The 22,182-nt window shown below is 37.8% G+C and overlaps 3 protein-coding genes across 3 annotated transcripts in view; 1 reads left to right on the plus strand and 2 right to left on the minus strand.

Moving 5' to 3' along the window:
• LOC117565525 (dual 3',5'-cyclic-AMP and -GMP phosphodiesterase 11) overlaps window positions 1-22,182 on the minus strand; it is a 150,803-nt gene that overhangs the window by 100,956 nt on the left and 27,665 nt on the right. The gene's annotated exons all lie outside the window — the stretch shown is intronic.
• LOC117563233 (probable ATP-dependent RNA helicase DDX23) lies at window positions 320-3,519 on the plus strand. Its single transcript, XM_034241436.2, has 2 exons — window positions 320-644; window positions 697-3,519. Exons 1-2 carry the CDS (start codon window positions 430-432, stop codon window positions 2,996-2,998), a joined length of 2,517 nt encoding a protein of 838 aa, XP_034097327.1. The 5' UTR covers window positions 320-429; the 3' UTR covers window positions 2,999-3,519.
• Window positions 3,050-5,823, minus strand: LOC117563234 (cysteine-rich protein 2-binding protein). Its single transcript, XM_034241437.2, has 5 exons — window positions 5,375-5,823; window positions 5,158-5,309; window positions 4,884-5,070; window positions 3,558-4,822; window positions 3,050-3,487 (listed from the first exon to the last, which is right to left on the minus strand). Exons 1-5 carry the CDS (start codon window positions 5,740-5,742, stop codon window positions 3,132-3,134), a joined length of 2,328 nt encoding a protein of 775 aa, XP_034097328.1. The 5' UTR covers window positions 5,743-5,823; the 3' UTR covers window positions 3,050-3,131.

A 22,182-nucleotide genomic window follows, 5' to 3' on the forward strand; every position in this document is an offset into this window, starting at 1 on the left:
ATACTAAAAAAGCACAAATGCTATAGCTACGGCTAGTATTTTTTGGTCACACTCAATGTTGCTGGACATTTTTGTATACCAAATGCTAGTATATCGCAACGGTCACACAGTGCCTAGAAATTGAATAAGTGCTGTTGGCTGCAGTAACGATATTTAATCGCGAATAACATAAAATGACAAATAAAACATTTGATATTTGTTAAAATGCTTTTATTAAACTTATTTAACACACTTTATTTGATGCTTTTTATATTCAATTAACTTTGCGAGTAAATTTTAGTTGCCGCTCAGCAGTATCACAGGAGTCAGTCACTGGATTTATTCATGCCGCTGTTTGCTCATCACTGATTTCATTGCAGCTGTTTTGTTTTCGCTACCAAAACGTTTAGCTGTGCAAAGAAAATTGGAGTTTATAGTGGAAAATAAGAAATGGTAAATGATAAAAAGAGACGTTCGCGATCACGCGAACGTTATCGGGATGAGCGCAACGTTGTTCCCAACGATAGGGACCGCGAGCGTGAACGAGAGCGAGAGCGGGAACGCAACCGGGACAGAGATAGGCAAAGGGAACGGGAACGGGAGCAGCGCGACAGACAATTTGACAATCGCGAGAAGGACCGACGCCAACGACGCTCGCGCTCAAGGTAAGCTAACATATTGAAAGAGAGTTCTGTTATTAACAACTTTTATTTCTAGGGAGGACCGCACTAGACGAGTTGGCCGCTCGCCGGAGCGTCAGCGTCCAGTACGTGAACGCTCGCGAGAGCGTGCAGCACGCAATGGAGAATCGGACAAGAAGACTAAGTTAGAGACGACCACAAAGAGCGAGTCGACAGCAAGCGTAATTAAACCAGAAGATGAGCAACTCGATGAGAGCGATGCGAAGATCAAGAAGGAACCGCTTTCGCTGGAGGAACTGCTGGACAAGAAGAAACGTGAGGAACAAGCGCGAAGCAAACCTGTGTTCCTCACCAAGGAACAGCGTGCTGCGGAGGCCTTGAAACGCCGTCAGGAAGAAGTCGAACGAATGCGTGCCGCTCAAGATGCGGCCCGCGAACAGATGCAGGCAGCCAACAGTGGCAGCAGCAAGACAATTGGCGCCATTGCCACCGCATCGGCACCGCCGCCAGCTGCCATGCCGCCGCCCCAGACCACAAAGTCGGAGCGTCGTGAACGCGGTGGTGATCGAGGAGAACGTGGAGGCGGTGGGGAGCGTGAACGTGATCGCGACAGCAAACGCAACGAGGATTTGACGCACAAGGACAAGGAGAAGGAGCTGGAAGCAATACGTGAACGTTATTTGGGCATTGTCAAGAAGAAGCGTCGCGTTCGTCGCCTCAATGATCGCAAATTCGTCTTTGACTGGGATGCGGGCGAGGACACCTCCATTGATTACAACAATCTGTACAAGGAGCGTCATCATGTGCAGTTCTTTGGCCGTGGGAATGTGGCCGGCATTGATATCAAGGAACAGAAGCGCACACAGAGTAAATTCTACGGCGATTTGCTGGAGAAGCGACGCACTGAGGCAGAAAAGGAGCAGGAGAAGGTGCGTCTCAAGAAGATGAAGCGCAAAGAAGACAAACAAAAGTGGGACGATCGTCACTGGTCCGAAAAGGACAACGACGAGATGACCGAACGCGATTGGCGTATCTTCCGCGAGGATTACAACATTACCATTAAGGGTGGCAAAATTCCCAATCCCATACGCAGCTGGAATGAGTCTGGCTTCCCCGCCGAGATTATCGATATCATCGACACCGTGGGCTACAAGGAACCGACGCCCATTCAGCGTCAGGCCATTCCCATTGGTCTCCAGAATCGTGACATTATTGGCGTCGCCGAAACGGGTTCTGGTAAAACGCTCGCTTTTCTTATACCGCTGCTGTCATGGATTCAGTCGCTCCCCAAAATCGAACGTCTCGAAGATGTGGATCAAGGCCCCTATGCCATCATCATGGCACCCACACGCGAGTTGGCGCAACAGATTGAGGAGGAAACAACAAAATTCGGTCAACCTCTGGGCATACGCACCGTGGTCGTTGTGGGAGGCTTGTCCAGGGAGGAACAGGGATTCCGATTGCGACTGGGTTGCGAGATTGTCATCGCGACTCCTGGTCGTCTCATCGATGTGCTGGAGAATCGCTATCTGGTGTTGAATCAGTGCACCTACATTGTGCTTGACGAGGCAGATCGTATGATTGACATGGGTTTCGAGCCGGATGTGCAAAAGATTCTTGAATATATGCCAGTGTCCAATCTAAAACCGGATACAGAGGAGGCAGAGGATGAGAAGAAGCTGATGGAGAACTTTTACTCCAAGAAGAAGTACAGACAAACCGTGATGTTCACGGCAACGATGCCGCCAGCTGTGGAGCGTTTGGCACGCTCCTATTTGCGTCGTCCGGCTACGGTATACATCGGATCTGTGGGCAAGCCAACGGAGCGCACCAACCAGATCGTATACATGATGGGCGAGAACGACAAACGCAAGAAGCTTATGCAGATTCTGTCGGCTGGCATCGAACCGCCCGTTATCATCTTTGTCAATCAAAAGAAGGGCGCCGATGTGCTGGCCAAGGGTCTGGAGAAGCTTGGCTACAATTCCTGCACATTGCACGGTGGCAAAGGCCAGGAGCAGCGTGAATATGCGCTGGCAGCCCTCAAATCGGGTGCCAAGGATATATTGGTGGCCACTGATGTGGCTGGACGTGGTATTGACATCAAGGATGTCTCGCTGGTCATCAATTACGACATGGCTAAATCCATTGAAGATTATACGCATCGTATTGGCCGTACAGGACGTGCGGGCAAAACGGGTGTGGCCATTTCCTTTGTGACCAAGGACGACAGCAGTTTGTTCTACGATCTGAAGCAGTGCGTCACTGCAAGTCCTGTGTCCGTTTGCCCGCCCGAGCTCATGAATCATCCGGAGGCGCAGCATAAGCCCGGCACGGTGGTCACCAAAAAGCGACGAGAGGAAAAAATATTTGCTTAAGTGACAGAAATAATTGCATGCAAATTCTCTCAATAAAACCCAACACAAAATAAATTACAAAAAATATTACATTTATAGAATTAGGAAACTACACACTAATAGTTAGAAACTCATCTAGGCTGTGCTACTAAATTCAACGCATCAGGCGTAAAAAGAAGGCATTGCGACTTTGCTTGGAGTCGTTGGACAAGTATTTGTCATAAAAGTCCAGTATAACCTCTTCGATTTTGAAGCCAAACTTCTGGTACAGCATGACAGCCGAATTACTGGCGGACACATGGAGAGTTATATCCTTGGACATGCATGTCTGTATAAGATGGTAAAGCATCAAGCTAGCAATGCCGCTGCGTTGCCAATTGTGACGAACCGCCATGAAGGAGATGTAGGCTTCGTTGTAGCCCACATCGGGCACAAGGAAGCCGCAGCCAATTACCAGCTTCTTGTAGAGCGCCACCACGCTGTAATCCGGATAGCTAAGGCATTCACTCACTAGAAAATAAAGTATGTTTATTAGAAAATTATATTGTATAATGAGAAGACTAACGCATATTATACTTACCATCGATGCCCGGCCAGAAGACGTTCTGGAGAAGCGCATTGACTGCTGGAATATGCTGCGGCCGCACATAGCAGAGGTCGATAGTGGCTCTGCTGGGGTGGGTTTTGTTGACGCGATGCTGCAGCTCGCACATCAGGCGCAGCCAGGGTGGAGCAATTTTCTGGCTGCGATAGATGAACGGATGCAGCACACGCTTTGTGTACGGCGACTCGAAGAGTTCGTACTCCGAGTTGCCCACAATGCGAGCATAGAAGGAGCTTCGGATGTCGGGATTACCTTGCTCCAGCAGCTGATAGCGATCTAGTATCTGTGCCTGTTGTTTGCCCAGTTGTAAGCGAGCACGCGCAACAGGATCAATGTGTTCGTCCAGATTGAAGATGGTTCGATTGTGTTCCCGCTTCCATTTGCGCACACAAAGCTTGCGATAGAAGCGACGTACATAGGCGGGTATCTCAATGTGACAGTGCTGCTCTAACGCAAAGATTTTATGCAGCTGCTGATGCAGTTGTTGCTCCTCATAGACGCTGATCAATGTAAGTTGTTGTGACAACTCCAACGGCCCATCGCGATCCGTTTCAGTCTCTTGCAGCCAGGGCCAATTGCGACGTGTCTGTCTAATGAATCCGCTGGGTTTGCAGTGCTCTAAGCTGTTAGTCTCCTGTGGTTCTAGTTCCTTGTCATCCGGCTCCTCAATAGCCTCCTCTTGCTCCTGCTTGATTTGCGGTGCTTGCTGTTGCTGTTGTTGGGCCTGGTAATTGGTAACTTGAACAATACGTGGCTGATAGCTGTCGTTCTCCTCGGTTTGTGGCTCAGGTTCCATGACTTCCTCTTCGCTTTCATCGCTGCTCGTTCGTGACTTCGGCTCGTCGGGCTGCTCCACCTTTAGTTGTGGCGGCAGCGGTGGTGGCATTGTCATGGCTTCATCTTTCACTTGAGCCACTTCGTTTTCTACAGGCGGCAAAGTAAAGTTAGGCTCTAAATCGAACAAACTCGAAGTGTGGCTCGGAGCCTCAAGTAGCGCTTCGTTCATAAAGAAATCTCCTTTGCCACTGGACCCAATTAATGGTGGCTGCATGAACAAACTCATATCATCCCCACCCAAACTTTCGGCCAGGAAATCCATGAGACTCGCTTGCACGCTGCTAAGTTGTTGATTTGGTGACAATTCCTCTGCAATATCTTGCGGCGTCTGTTGCATCGGTGTCTCCACTTTCACTTCAGGTGCTGCTGTGGTCTGAAACTTGGGCAGACGACCCATGTAGGGACTGCAGTTGATAGAGAATTAGTTGATTTCATACCAATAGAATTAATAAATTTTACGCTCACATGGCTCGCGCACAACCCTCGCTGGGAGGCTGCAATCGCTCAGCCGATGACTCAGGCGTCAGGCTTGTTGTTTGGCCATCGCTATGATGATCCGTCACAGACAAATCGCTGCCACAACTGTTTTCATCCATCGGCGGCAGGCGGCGATCTGTGCGCAACTGTTGACGCTCCCTCGTTCGCTGCTCAACTAAAAAGATTGAACGTTGATAAGAGTTAAATATCGCTTTCAAAAAATACAATGCAAACTATGGTTATGGCTTTTGCTACTACTTACACTCAGCTCGAGCTCTGCGTGGCGTTAGATTGGGGGTGGCAAGTTTCCACCAGCCGTGCTCCATGCAAACATTTATACCCGATAGAAAGTATTGTGGACTGTTGTGCGAAAGTGCTCCAGAGACGGAGCCAGTCCATTGTTTGCGACGGCGACTGTAACGATAAGATGCTTTATCATAATAATCAATTTCAAGCATTTGTTTATTGTCCGCACTCACACACGTGGCTCAAAGATGTAGTTCCAGTTTTTGTCCACAAAACTAATAATGTGCGTTCGCCAATGAAAGAACCCGTGATGGCTCAAACCTTTTGACTTGATGGACAAATTGTAGAGAGTTAGCGTCAATACCAGCACCCAAGGGATGCGTTGACGCACAAAGCGTTCCTTGGGCGCTTCTTTGCCACCTGTGTATTCCATGCGCACGCATTGGATGCACGTGAAATCGAAGAAGACATCACCAAGCAAATCACCTGGTGTACTCGCATGTGGCAAGCATTTAATGTGCACAGGTTGCTCGCATTTCTTGCACTCCAGATAGTTGTCATCCTCAATGGCATTCTGGCAGTAACTACACGTGGCATCCATTTCTCCATAAACAACGCGATTTTTTGCATTCGACGCTCAAAACATGTAAACAAACTTGTTGATAGCTAATAGCTAAAAGGTGGGCAAAACGATGATAGACAGCACAATCCGGTTATCGATACATCGATGATTTCGCTGCTTTTTAAATTATCGATAAGAACTTTTGGTATTTACAGCACAATTATACCAAGCAACCACCGTGCTATTCAATATTCTAGCCAATTTTATTTTCAGCTGGTTACACTACAGAAAACATATTGGCAATTTCTTAATATACCGCTGCAAGTACTGTAGATCAAACTACGCGGTGTTAGTTGAATTCACTGAGGTAACCAATAAAAATAACCGCAATCTCCTTTTCAATCAACGGTTCCGTAGACGGAAATAACACTTTTATTTGACGTTGCAGTTTTTATGATATATATTTATTAATTAAATACTTCAGGATGTCTGCAGAGGAATTAAACGACTATTGTTGGTTGACAATAATCAAGTACCTAAAACTCAGCGATCAAATATCATTATATGAGGCCACTAAAGGCATTTCAAAGCGTTTAAACAAATGTGTTATCGCAAACTGGAAGCTTGAGCAATGTTTTCATATAGATAAAACGAGCACAGTACAATTTTTAGAGATCCACGAAATGTTCAAAATTTTTCTAAGCATCGCTAGTGAAAACATTCGGGTATTGAAACTGGACCGTGTCACAGAGGTGTTTCTCAAGCGCTGCGTGGATTTCACATTTCCCAACGTGAGAGCACTGGAGTACAAATTGTATATCTCCTATCTTAAGGATCATACTGATGCGGCCGACGAATGCCTAAGGCTAATGATAAAGCTCTTTCCTGGGGTGCGCTCTTTGAAAACCCACAGTGGTTTATTTTTTCCTTTGCTGAAGGACTTTAAGCAGTTGCGCAAACTCGAAATTAGTCCATATCGGCTGGCGCGTGAAGGCCCCTATTAGTTCAAATATATTTACAAGTGTGAGTCGTTGGAAGAGTTGACCTTGCATTGTGATTTTCCTTGGCTTCACATTTATGATGCAATCAGGAAATTGCCCAAACTGCACAAAATTTTCTTTCAACTTTGTAACCAACATACTTTGATTGATCTACTACAATATCTGGTGGACGAGCGTATCAAGGACATACACATGATTCGTTTTAATGATTGCATTAGTCAATATGACTCAACTTCACTGCAAAAACTGATGAAGTTGCAAGTCCTGACTAATAAGCAAGATGGTTTCTCCAGTGATGATGAAATGAGCGAGCTACTACCAGAACTGAAGCAACTGCTGCAATTGGGTCTCATCGACTTAAATATCATATCTAAAACAGAATTGTTGGAAGCTGAGAACAGGTGTCCATCATCAGAATATTTATATTATATATCGACCATGCGATTGGACGAGGATTTCCTTAAATTTTGTAATCAACACGTCGTGGAAAATGCACTGAATAATCACTCTCAGCCCTTCACATTTATTTGCCATAAGAAGGATGACGATGTGATGGTGATTGGATTTGAAGTGCGGGTATCATCTATATATATAGAATTACATTGTCCTGATACTAAGAGATGCTGAGAGATACTATAAAAAGATATGTTTAAAATGTGACATAAAATATATTATAAAAGCTGAAAATTACAAGCCTTTCGTTTTATTATATGACAGTCCTTCAATTGATGTCAGTAAAGCTAATGTTATTAGCTAACTTATAAATCAAGAGCTTTGCTTAAGACTGTCCCCAAAAAAAGTTTCCTTTGATTATGATTGCTCATACAATATATGTACTTGTGCCACATGTTTATTTTATTTCCTTACTAGAAAAATTCATTTTTATATTATAATTATTTACAATTATGAATCAATCAATATGAGTCTTTCTCTACAGCTAAATAAAGCTTGTTTCTCAGCATTTTATTATTTCTTATCGCTTGACAGAAAAGTTTGTGAGGGTTTCAAATTTAAGTATTTAAACAGTTGACTACTAAACGTTGAATTTTGTTCGAATTGAACGGAAGAGAGAGCAATAAGCAATATTTTAATTATATTATCGTTTATCTAACATACTTCTACTTGGATTTCTATCTATTATCCAGTTTCATAAGTGATAATAACAATTTAATCAGGCATTGCAAGGATCTGCAATCTGTAAGATGTTTAAGTCAAAGGTGTCTAAGTCTAAGATGTCGTTCGATGTACTCAACGACGATTGTTGGTTGGCGATAATAAACATCCTAGAAATTAGAGACCAAATATCACTGTATGAAGCTACCAAAGGCATTTCAAATCGTTTAAACACATGTGTGATTCAAAACTGGAGGTTTCAGCAATGCTTTTATATTGATGAAGCGAGCACTGAGACATTTTTATCGATGCCCGAAGTGCTAAACATTTTTCTGAGCAGCGTTAGTAGAAACATGCGGCAATTGAAACTGGACCATGTCAAAATGGAGTTTCTCAAGCGCTTCGTGGATTTCACATTTCCCAATATGAAAACGTTGGACTACAAATTGTGTATCTCCCATCTTGAGGATCAATCTGCTGCTGCTGATGAATGCCTGAGACTTATTATAGAACTCTTTCCTGGGCTGCACTCCTTGAAGGCTCATAGTGGCTTAAATTTCAAACTGCTGCGAAATTTTACGCAGTTGCGCAAACTTGAGTTGACCCCAAGTTTGCTAGAATGTGATGGCCCCTATGAGTCCGATATTGAGAAGAATCAGCTGCTGGAAGAGGTGATAGTGCATTATAATTGGAATTGGCTAAGCGTCGAAAATAGTATTCAAATCTTGCCCAAGCTGCATACAGTTTTCTTTCACATTGACAATGTAACTGAGTGGTATGATCTGTTCTGGGGTCTTAAATATCCGATTAATATATGTTTTAACAATGGCATCAGGCAATATGGATTCGATTCAATGATGATTATATATGGAATACGATCATGGGTTGATCCATATTGTCATTTCAATAAAAAAAGAATGCGCAAAGAGCTTATAGCTTTAAGGCAGATGCTGCAATTGGGTCTCATGGACTTAAAGAAAATATCCAAAACAGAATTGAAGAAAGCTGAAAGGCTCAATCAATTCAAGCTTCAGTATCTATCGGACATACAATTGGAAAAGGATTTCTTTAAGGTATGCAACCGGCATATCACGGAGGAGGCGCCTCCTCCGTTTACATTGTTTTACCACGAGAAATGGGGAAATGAGCTAGTGATAGGAGTTAAGGCGCAAATCTCATCTGTAACTATAAGGATACCTGACCGGATTAACTGATTCGCTACCAAAAATGCTGGAAAACTTGTTACTCAACATAAATGTTATTCTTAATTTTACTATTTTTGCTATTTATTATATCTAGTGGATGAGCGTATCATGATTCGTTTTAATAATTGTCCTGAGAGATACTATAAAAATATATGTTTGAATTGTGACATAAAAAAATATTCTTGTTGTTGCCAAATAAATTATAAAAGCTAAAAATGACAATCCTTTCGTTAAAGTATCTGGCATTCTTTGCCTAGATGTATGTAAAGGTAATGTTTCCTTTGATTATGATTACTAATTATATTTATATATATATATATATATATATATATTTACTTAATAGAAAAAATTATTTTGTTATTATTGTAATTATTATTTATAATTATGAATCAATCAAAATGAGTCTTTCTCTACAGCTAAATAAAGCTTGTTCATCAGCATTTTATTCTTATACCCGCTACCCATAGGGTAGAAGGGTATTCTAACTTTGTGCCGGAAGGAAATATATGTAACAGGAAGAAGGAGGCATCTCCGACCCTATAAAGTATATATATTCTTGATCAGCGTCAACAGCCGAGACGATCTAGCTATGTCCGTCCGTCCGTATGAAACACTGGATCTCAGAGACTATAAGAGATAGAGCTATAATTTTGTTTGACAGCATTTGTTATGTTTGCATTCAAATCAAGTTTGTTTCAAATTTTTCCCACGCCCACTTCCGCTCCCGCAAATAAAAACAAGTAAGAAAGCTACACTCGATACGAAATGATACATTTGGCATTTGGTATATTTTTAGTATTTTTGTAGTGTATTCGGCATATTTTTGAGAAAAATACCGCAAAATATATTTCTTTTATTCAAAATGGGTAGCGGGTATCTCACAGTCGAGTACACTCGACTGTAGCTTTCTTACTTGTTTCTTATCGCTTTGTAGCAAAGTTTGTGAGGGTTTCAAAATGAAGTATTTAAGCAGTTGTATACTTAAAGTTGGATTCTGTTCGAATTAATCGGAAGAGAGAACAATAAGTAATATTTTAATTATACTATCGTTCTAACATACTTGTACTTGGATTTCTATCTATTATCCAGTTTCATAAGTGACAATAACAATTTAATCAGACATTGCAAGGATAAACAATCTGTAATTAAATAGTCCAAGATGTCGTTCGATGTACTCAACGACCATTGTTGGTTGGCGATAATAAAGAACCTAGAAGTTAGAGACCAAATATCGCTATATGAAGCTACCAAAGGCATTTCGAGTCATTTAAATTCATGTGTAATTAAAAACTGGAAGCTTGAGAAATGCTTTTATATTGATGAAACGTGCATTGAGAAATTCTTAGCGATGCCCGAAATGCAAAACATATTTCTGAGCATCGTTAGTAGAAACATGCGGCAATTGAAACTGGACCATGTCAAAATGGAGTTTCTCAAGCGCTGCGTGGATTTCAAATTTCCCAATATGAAAACGTTGGACTACAAATTGTGTGTCCCTCATCTTGAGGATAAATTTTCTGCTGCCGATGAATGCCTAAGTCTAATTATAGAACTCTTTCCTGGGCTGCACTTTTTGAAGGCTCATAGTGGCTTAGATTTCAAACTGCTGCGAAATTTTACGCAGTTGCGCAAACTTGAGTTGACCAAAGGTTGGCTGGAGACTTATGGCCCCGAAGCGCACAATATTGAAAAGTGCCAGCTGCTGGAAGAAGTGATAGTGCATTATAATTGGTATTCGCGTCTCATTAAAGATTGTATAAGAACCTTCCCTAAGCAACATACAGTTTTCATTCACCTTACCATAACTAAGTGGTATGATCTGCTTTTGAGTTATGATCCGAATATTGAGATATGTTTTAACAATGGCTTCAGACAATTTGGACGCGATTCAATGATGATTATGAAAGAAATACAATCATGGATTGATCCCTATTGCCATTTCAATAAAGAAAGAATTGGCATAATGTTTAGAGCTTTAAAGCAGATGCAGCAATCGGGTCTCATGGGCTTTAAGGAAATGTCCAAAACAGAATTAAGGGAAGCTGAGAAGCTCGAACTATTCCAGCTTCATTATCTATCGAACATATATTTGGAAGAGGATTTTTTTAAGGTAGGCAGTCGGCCTGCCATGGAGGAGGAGCCGTTTACATTGTATTACCACAACGATTGCGAAAATAAGGTAGTGATGGGAATTAAGGCACAAATCTCACCTGTAACTGTAAGGATACAAAATAATCACGAAACCAAAAAGGCTGAATTTCTTGTTACTCAGTATAAATATAATTTTTAATCTATGTATTTTTAACTTAACCTATAAATATTTTTATTCTTAACAGAATAATGTTCATACTGAGTTATCTTTCTTACTTACTTGTACTTGGATTGCTATTATCTGCTGACGATAATAATTTAATTAAACATTGCCAAGATACTAGGCATTTGCATTAAATTTACAAATAATGTTTGTGGGTTGGTGATTATGAAATACTTAAAACTTAGTGACCAATTATTACAGTATAAAGCCACCAAATCGCTTAAACAGCTGAGTGATTCAAAATTTGAAACGAGAGCAATACTTTCATATAATATTAAAGGACTTCAGTTAAATTCTTTGCGATGCCTGATATGTTAAATTTTTTTTTAAACAGCACAACTTGAGAATGCATCTTAAAAATATAAAACCACAAAAATATAGTATGAATTTGTTTTAAATATATGAAATTGTATCCCAGATATTTTTATGTGAGTAATGCCAATGTTTTTAAACAATTAAATAATAAAACTTTGGTTAATTTGGTCACTCGTATATATACATACATACATATGTATATGTATATCATAACTTGAATACATTTGTGATTCATAATTAGAAGCTTCAGCAATGCTTATAACAAAATTGATAAAACGAGCTTTGCGAAATTTTTGGGGTTGACCGAAATATTCGAATAAAATTGTATAAATATGTATATGTTTATATATGGCATGTATGTATATGAATGTAATATTATATATAGTATATATGGGCAATATTTGTACGCATTCAAACCGAAAAAAAACATGTGTCAAAACATAATTTTAATTTAATAAAATTTTGGAACTTATAGCTCTTGGTTGACATTATAATTGGTATTAAGAATAATTTTGAGCAATTGTTCGTTTTCAAGAAAATTATAAAAATGTAACGCTTTCGCACGCGACACAAACAGAAGTTTGGTTTTCAAAAACCAGTTGAAGCACTGATTTCAGCAAAACGTGATGAAAGATTTTAATGCAATTAATTTTAATGTATTATGCATACATTTATCTAAATGAATTTGGGTTAACTTAAAATCAATATTATTTTTTTTTTTTTTATTAAATTTCAATCAATTACTTTTTTAATAATTTAGAAGAGCAAATGAGGAATTCTTTAATATATTCAATATATATTAATATTTTCAACAGAAATTTTATATTAAAAAATAACTTCAACAAAATTAAACAAAAAGTAATATATTCATATTATGTACATGAGAAACTTAATTACCTAACTTAAATGACATTATTAATGCCAAAAATAATTTTTTTTATAAATATGGTGTTCTAGTAGATTTCGTTTGTTGGCCATTGCAGCCAAACCAATGCATCTGGCTTATACTAGGTATACTGTGCACATTCTATAATTTTTCATCTAACTTATAACATAATATTACATAATATAATGCCAAAGTCTCAATTAGCACGATGACATTAAATTTAAGTTGTTTTCTGCACATAAAAAGAGAATGCATCATCTACATTCAAAAAAAATAATTTAACGAAAAACATAAAAAAAAATATTTTTCACCATGTCGAACGCAACAAACTTTCAAAAATTTGTAAAAATGAAGTTGTGCTTATATTCAACCAAATTGTATTTTATTATATTTGGTAGCAAAATATGTGATTGGGAAAAATTTTGCATGCTCAATTTACCGTCATAATTATGAATTAATCAAAATGACTCTCCTGCAGATAAATAAAGCTTGTTCATCAGCATTTTATTTTTTTCTTATCGCTTGACAACAAAGTTTGTGAGGGTTTCAAAATTTAGTATTTAAGCAGTTGTATACTGAAAGTTGAATATTGTACGAATTGAACGGAAGAGAGAGCAATAAGTAATACTTAAATTATACTATCGTTCTAAAATACTTGTACTTGGATTCCCATCTATTATCCAGTTTCATAAGTGACAATAACAATTTAATCAGACATTGCGAGGATAAACAATCTGTAATTAAATAGTCCAATATGTCGTTCTACGTACTCAACGATGATTGTTGGTTAGCGATTATAAAGAACCTAGAAGTTAGAGACCAAATTTCACTATATGAAGCTACCAAAGGCATTTCGAGACGTTTAAATTCATGCGTGATTCAAAACTGGAAGTTTGAGCAATGCTTCTATATTGATGAAGCAAGCACTGAGAAATTCTTAGCGATGCCCGAAATGCTAAACATATTTCTGAGCAGCGTTAATAGAAACATGGTTGAATTGAAACTGGATCATGTCAAAATGGAGTTTCTCAAGCGCTTCGTGGATTTCAAATTTCCTAATATGAAAACGTTGGACTACAAATTGTGTGTCCCCCATCTTGAGGATCTATCTGCTGCTGCCGATGAATGCCTAAGACTAATTATAGAACTCTTTCCTGTGCTGCGCTCTTTGAAGGCTCATAGTGGCTTAAATTTCAAACTGCTGCGAAATTTTACGCAGTTGCGCAAACTTGAGTTGACCCCAAGTTTGCTAGAATGTTATGGCCCTGAAGAGAACAATATTGGAAAGTGTTACCTGCTTGAAGAGTTGATAGTGCATTATAATTGGAGTTGGCTTAGCATCTTAAATAGTATCAGCATCTTGCCCAAGCTGCACACACTTTTCTTTCAGTTTGACGATATATTTGAATGGTATAATATGTTGCTGTTTCTTGACTTTCCGCATATTAAGATATGTTTTAACAATGGCATTAGGCAATATGGACTCGATTCAATGATGATTATGTATGAAATACGATCATGGGTGGATCCCTATTGTCATTTCAATAAAGAAAGAATGTGCAAACAGCTTACAGCTTTAAGGCAGATGTTGCAATCGGGTCTCATGGACTTAAAGAAAATGTCCAAAACAGAATTGAAGAAAGCTGAGGAGCTCAATCAATTGAAGCTTCAGTATATATCGGACACATATTTGGAAAAGGATTTCTTAAAATTAGGCAACCGGCATATCAGGGAGGAGGCGCCATTTATATTATTTTACCACAAGAAATGGGGAAATAAGCTAGTGATGGGAGTTAAGGCAAAAATCTCATCTGTATCTATAAGGATACCTGACCGGATGAACTGATTCTCTGAACTATGAAAGCATAGCCCAAACACTGAGCATTCTTACTTTTGTAAACAGAGCTGCATGAATCTCAACAGTCGTCTGCATTTTCTGGCAAAATACCAAGAGGCTGAATATCTTATTACTCAGCATAATATGTTATTTTTAATCTATGCATTTTTGCTAATAAATGAGAAATATTTTTAATACGACCTATAATTATTGAATTCTTAACAGAATAATGTTCATTCTGATTTATCTTGGATTGGTGATTATGAAATACTTAAAACTTAGTGACCAATTATTATAGTATAAAGCCACCAAATCGTTTAAACAACTGTGTGATTCAAAATTGTAATCATATTAATAAAACGACCTTAGTGAATGCAATGCCTGAAATGTTAAACAATTTTCTAAACAGCACAACATGAGAATGCTGAAGTAAACATTGTACATCTCCCATCTTAAAAATATAAAACCCCAAAAATATAGTATGATTTTATTTCGAATATATGAAATAGTATGACAAATGTTTTTATGTGGGTAATGCCAATGTTTTTAAACAAATAACTAATTAAACATTGCTTAATTTGGTCACTCGTATATATCCATATATATCATCGCTTGAATACATTTGTGATTCATAATTGGAAGATTGAGCAATGCTTCTAATAAAATTGATAAAACGAGCTGTCCGAAATGTACGATAAAAATTGTATAATTATGTATTATATGGCATGTATATGAATGTAATAATATATTATATATACACATTATTGCTTTCGCTATAATTTAGTAGATATTCGGTATTCGGTAGCTTTCTTGATTGTTTTTATGCTCGCTACCCATAGGGTAGAAGGGTATTATAACTTTGTGCCGGCAGGAAATGTATGTATCAGGTAGATGGAGGCATCTCCGACCCTATAAAGTATATACATTTTTGATCAGCGTCAACAGCCGTCTGTGTGTCTGTCTGTCTGTCCGTCCGTCCGTATGAACACCTTGATTTCAGAGACTATAAGGAGATAGAGCTATAATTTTTTTCGACAGCAAGTGCTATGTTTGCACGCAGATTAAGTTTGTTTTTAAATTTTTGCCATGCGCACTTCTGCCCCCGCAAATCAATAATAACAAGAGTAATATTAAAGCTACAGTTGCGAATTTTGATATATACAATAATAATAATGGTATTTGTGATTCCTGAAACACGATCAGGTTACGATCAGATACAAATTGTTTAAGTTATTAAAAAAATAGATTTGTATGGGCAAAAACGCCTTCTATGTATGTATTGTATGTATGCGTATACGTATGTTCGCATGTTCGCCTCTCTATTTGTATCTGTATGCATAGAGGCGATAGATCTATTGGTAGAGTGCAAGCCGAGCATGTTGTGGTGCTTGGACTACAAACTTTTTTTTTTTTAACCACCCGGTCGGTGGTGCTCGAGTTCAAATCCCGATCGAGAATACATGCATATTTTTTTTTAATATTTTGAGATTATTACCGCAATATTTTACGTTTATTCAAAATAGGTAGCGGGTATCTCACAGTTGAGCAGCTTTCTTACTTGTTTATTTATTATTATAATTATTATTTATAATTATGAATTAATCAAAATGAGTCTTCCTGTGCAGATCAATAAAACTTGTTTATCAGCATTTTATTATTACCTTATTTTGCGTTCTAGAATTTTACTTGGAATAAAGCTTATGCGGGCGCTTATCGGTTGACAGTAAAGTTTATGAGGTTTTAAAAATTAAGTATTGAAGCAGTTGTAATCTGTTGTTTGAATTGAGCGGAATCATAGAGAACAACTATGTAAGCAATAAGTTTTTTTTTTAACACGAAATATAATTATTGAACTCTAAACAGAACAAAATTCATCTATATACCGAGTTATCGTTTTAATATACTTGTAGTACGTGTATTTCTATCTATTATCCAGTTTCAAAGGTGACAATAACAATTTAATCAGGAATTGCAAGGACATTAACCATGGACATTCTCCTTAAATTCATATATTGAATAGTCCAAGATGTCGTTCAACGTACTCAACGACGATTGTTGGTTGGCAATAATAAAGTACCTAGAAGTTAGAGACCAAATATCACTATATGAAGCCACCAAAGGCATTTCAAATCGTTTAAATACATGTGTGATTCAAAACTGGAAGTTTGAGCAATGCTTCTATATTGATGAAACGAGCATTGAGAAATTCTTAGCGATGCCCGAAATGCTAAACATATTTCTGAGCATCGTTAGTAGAAACATGCGGCAATTGAAACTGGACCATGTCAGATTGAAGTTTCTCAAGCGCTGCTTGGATTTCAAATTTCCCAATATGAAAACGTTGGACTACAAATTGTGTGTCCCCCATCTTAAGGATCAATCTGCTGCTGCCGTTGAATGCCTAAGAATGATGATAAAACTCTTTCCTGGGGTGCGCTCTTTGAAGGCTCATAAAGGCTTACATTTCAATCAGCTGCAACATTTTACGCAGTTGCGCAAACTTGAGTTGACCCCAAGTTCGCTGAAGTGTTTCGGCCCTCAAATGAAGACTATTGGCAAGAGTCAGCTGCTGGAAGAGGTGACAGTGCATTATCATTGGAATTGGGTGTGCGTCCATTCTTGTATAGAAAGCTTGCCCAAACTGCACTCACTTTTCTTTCACATTTCCCATGTTTGGGACATTTTTGATCTGTGCCGCCATGTGTATTATTTGCGTGTTAAGATAGGTTTTAACAATGGCATCAGGCAATATGACTCTAATTCAATAGCTAATTTGATGGAAATGGAACCATTGGTTGATTTGTTTTCTTTACACAGTGAAACACTACGAAAAGTATTGCCACCTTTGAAACGGATGTTGCAATTGGATCTCATGGACTTGAAGATCGTGTCTAAAGCGGAAATGCGGGCCATTCAGAATATCGATCCATCACTAATACTACATCACGTATCGGACATCCATTTGGAAAAAGAATTCTTTAAAGTTGGTAATAAGCGATTCATGGAAAAGGCGCCTTTCACATTGATTTATCATAAGAAAAGCAATAATGAACTGGCGATTGGACTTGAAGTACAAGTCTCATCTATGTCTATAAGGATACCTGAGCGAATTAACTGATTCTCTGAACTATCAAAGCATAGCCCAAACACTGAGAATTTCCACTCTTCTAAACAGAGCTGTATCGATCTAAACAGTCGTCTGAATTTTATGGCAGATCTATCAAGTAGCTTTACAACAACTTTATCAAAATAATCAAAGAACCAAAAAAAGACGAATATTTTGTTACTCAGAATAAATGTTAGTTTAAATCTATGTATTTGTTCAACGAAGAAGGGTAAGCAATAAGAAATATTTTTAAAAATTAGTAATTATGAAATACTTAACATTTTGTGACCAATTATTACAGTATAAAGCCACACAAACGATTGATTCAAAATTGTAATCAAGAGCAATAAATTCATATTAATGAAACGACCTCAGTGAAATTTTTTGGCTGAAATGTTAAAAAGTTTTTCAAACAGTACAACATGAGAATGCTGGAGTATAAATTGCACATCTCCCATCTTAAAAATATAAAATTACAAAAATACAGTGTGATTTTTATACCCGCTACCCATAGGGTAGAAGGGTACTATAACTTTGTGCCGGCAGGAAATGTATGTAACAGGTAGAACGAGGCATCTCCGACCCTATAAAGTATATATATTCTTGATCAGCGTCAACAGCCGAGACGATATAGCCATGTCCGTCTGTGTGTCTGTCCGTCTGTGTGTCTGTCCGTCTGTGTGTCTGTCCGTCTGTCCGTATGAACACCTAGATCTCAGAGACTATAAGAGATAGAGCTATAATTTTTTTTCGACAGCATTTGTTATGTTTGCACGCAGATCAAGTTTGTTTCAAATTTTTGCCATGACCACTTCCGCCCCCGCAAATAAAAAAAAAATCGAGTAACAAGCGTAATTTTAAAGCTAGAGTTGCGAATTTTGGTACATACTATAATTACTATAGTAGTTATGATTCCTGAAATTTGGTTGCGATCAGATAAAAATTGTGGAAGTTAAAAAAGTCAAAAAAATACTTTTGTATGGGCAAAAACGCCTACTTACTAGGGGTCTGAGTTGCTTTGGCCGACAATCTGGTACATTGTGCCGTCTATGGTATATTTTGAATGGTTTGCTGTATCGATATACCAAACATACCCTTTGGTATATTTTAGTATTTTTTAGTATTTTCGGTATATTTTGAAAATAATACCGCAATATTTTGCCCTTATTAAAAATGGGTAGCGGGTATCTCACAGTCGAGCACACTCGACTGTAACTTTCTTACTTGTTTTATTTTGAACATATGAAATAGTTTGACAGATGTTTTTATGTGAGTAATGCCAATGTTTTTAAGCTTGAGCAATGCTTTCATATAGATAAAACGAGCACGGTGAAATTTTTAGAGATGCACGAAATGTACAAAATTTTTCTGAGCAGCGCTAGTGAAAACATCCGGGTATTGAAACTGGATCGTATCACAGAGGTGTTTCTCAAGCGCTGCGTGGATTTCACATTTCCCAACGTGAGAGCACTGGAGTACAAATTGTATGTCTCCTATCTTAAGGATCATTCTGATGCGGCCGACGAATGCCTAAGGCTAATGATAAAGCTCTTTCCTGAGGTGCGCTCTTTGAAAACCCACAGTGGTTTATTTTTTCCTTTGCTGAAGGACTTTAAGCAGTTGCGCAATCTCGAGATGAGTCCATATTGGCAGGCGCGTGAAGGCCCCGATTACTTCAAATATATTTACAAGTGTGAGTCGCTGGAAGAGTTGACCTTGCATTGTGATTTTCCTTGGCTTTACATTTATGATGCAATCAGGAGATTGCCCAAACTGCACAAAATTTTCTTTCAACTTTGTAACCAACATACTTTGATTGATCTACTACAATATCTGGTGGACGAGCGTATCAAGGACATACACATGATTCGTTTTAATGATTGCATTAGTCAATATGACTCAACTTCACTGCAAAAACTGATGAAGTTGCAAGTCCTGAGTTATAAGCAAGATGGTTTCTCCAGTGATGAACTGCGCGAGCTACTACCAGAACTGAAGCAACTGCTGCAATTGGGTCTCATCGACTTAAATATCATATCTAAAACAGAATTGTTGGAAGCTGAGAACAGGTGTCCATCATCAGAATATTTATATTATATATCGACCATGCGATTGGACGAGGATTTCCTTAAATTTTGTAATCAACACGTCGTGGAAAATGCACTGAATAATCACTCTCAGCCCTTCACATTTATTTGCCATAAGAAGGATGACGATGTGATGGTGATTGGATTTGAAGTGCGAGTATCATCTATATATATAGATTTACATTGTCCTGATACTAATAGATGCTGAGAGATACTATAAAAAGATATGTTCAAATTGTGACATAAAATATATTATAAGAGCTGAAAATTACAAGCCTTTCGTTTAAATATATGACAGTTCTTGGATTGATAGCTTTACTTCAAAAGTTATTAGCTAACTTATGAATCAAGAGCTTTGCTTAAGACGGTCCCCAATAAATGTTTCCTTTGATTATGATTGCTCATACAATATATGTATATATTTTTATAGATGTTTATTTTATTTCCTGACTAGAAAAATTCATTTTTATATTATAACTATTTACAATTATGAATCAATCAATATGAGTCTTTCTCTACAGCTAAATAAAGCTTGTTTCTCAGCATTTTATTATTTCTTATCGCTTGACAGTAAAGTTTGTGAGGGTTTCAAATTTAAGTATTTAAACAGTTGACTACTAAATGTTGGATTTTGTTCGAATTGAACGGAAGAAAGAGCAATAAGAAATATTTTAATTATATTATCGTTCTAACATATTTGTACTTGGATTTCTATCTATTATCCAGTTTCATAAGTGACAATAACAATTTAATCAGACATTTCAAGGATCTGCAATCTGTAAGATGTTTAAGTCAAAGGTGTCTAAGTCTAAGATGTCGTTCGATGTACTCAACGACGATTGTTGCTTAGCGATAATAAAGTACCTGGAAGTTAGAGACCAAATATCGCTATATGAAGCCACTAAAGGCATATCGAGTCGTTTAAATACATGTGTGATTCAAAACTGGAAGTTTGAGCAATGCTTCTATATTGATGAAACGAGCACTGAGAAATTCTTAGCGATGCCCGAAATGCTAAACATTTTTCTGAGCAGCGTTAGTAGAAACATACGGAAATTGAAACTGGACCATGTCAAAATGGAGTTTCTCAAGCGCTGCGTGGATTTCACATTTCCCAATATGAAAACGTTGGACTACAAATTGTGTATCCCCCATCTTAAGCTTCGATCTGCTTCTGCCGATGAATGCCTAAGACTAATTATAGAACTCTTTCCTGGGCTGCACTCTTTGAAGGCTCATTGTGGCTTAAATTTCAACCTGCTGCAAAATTTTACGCAGTTGCGCAAACTTGAGTTGACCCCAAGTTTGCTGGGGTGTGACGGCCCTAAAGGGAATAATATTGACAATTGTCAGCTGCTGGAAGAGGTGATAGTGCATTCTAATTGGCGTTGGCTTGACGTTAAACATAATTTAAAAATCTTGCCAAAGCTGCACACAGTTTTCTTCCACATTGACGATGTAACTGAGTGGTATGAGCTGCTCTTGGGTTTTTATTATCCGAATATTGAGATATGTTTTAACAATGGCATAAGGCAATATGGATTCGATTCAATGATGATTATGTATGAAATACGATCATGGGTTGATCCCCATTGCTATTTTAATAAAGACAGAATTGTCGAAATGCTTCCAGCTTTAAGGCAGATACTGCAAATGGGTCTCATGGATTTAAAGAAAATATCCAAAACAGAATTGAAGAAAGCTGAGAAGCTCAATGAATTAAAGCTTCTATATCTATCGGACATACAACTGGAAAAGGATTTCTTTAAAGTAGACAACCAGCATGTCATGGAAGAGGCGCCGTTTATATTGTTTTACCACGAGAAACGCGGAAATAAGCTAGTGATGGGAGTTAAGGCGCAAATCTCATGTGTATCTATAAGGATACTTGACCGGATGAATTGAACTATGAAAGCATAGCCCAAACACAGAATAATGTTCATACTGATTTATATTTCTTACATACTTGTACTTTGATTGCTATTATCTGCTGACGATAATAATTTAATTAAACATTGCCAAGATACTAGGAATTTGCATTAAATTTATAAATAATGTTTGTGGGTTGGTGATTATGAAATACTTAAAACTTAGTGACCAATTATTAAAGTATAAAGCCACCAAATCGTTTAAATAGCTGTATGATTCAAAATTGTAAACGAGAGCAATACATTTATATTAATAAAACGACCTCAGTGAAATTTTTTGCAACATGAGAATGCTGGAGTATAAATTGAACATCTCCCATCTTAAAAATATAAAATCACAAAAATACAGTATGATTTTATTTTGAATATATGAAATAGTATGCCAGATGTTTTTATGTGAGTAATGCCAATGCACATTGGGCCGGATTGCCGATTAGGTGGCATAAAGTACAAAATTTTATGAAAGAAAATCTTAATTTTTATTTTACATGTTTAAACTAGATACCCTAGATAGAAAGTATCAATAAATATTTTTGTCAAAAATGCAACCTTGCAATTTTTACAGATGTTCAAAGTCAGGTGATTGAACAGCTGATTTTTGTGACAAAATTGGCGGAATACTTTTGGTGACTTTGTGCGCTTGGCAAATCCAAACGAAAGAAAACTTTTATATTTTGTAAAATGGAT

The sequence above is a fragment of the Drosophila albomicans genome, chromosome 2L (assembly GCF_009650485.2).
Source record: "Drosophila albomicans strain 15112-1751.03 chromosome 2L, ASM965048v2, whole genome shotgun sequence".
Lineage (NCBI taxonomy): Eukaryota > Metazoa > Arthropoda > Insecta > Diptera > Drosophilidae > Drosophila > Drosophila albomicans.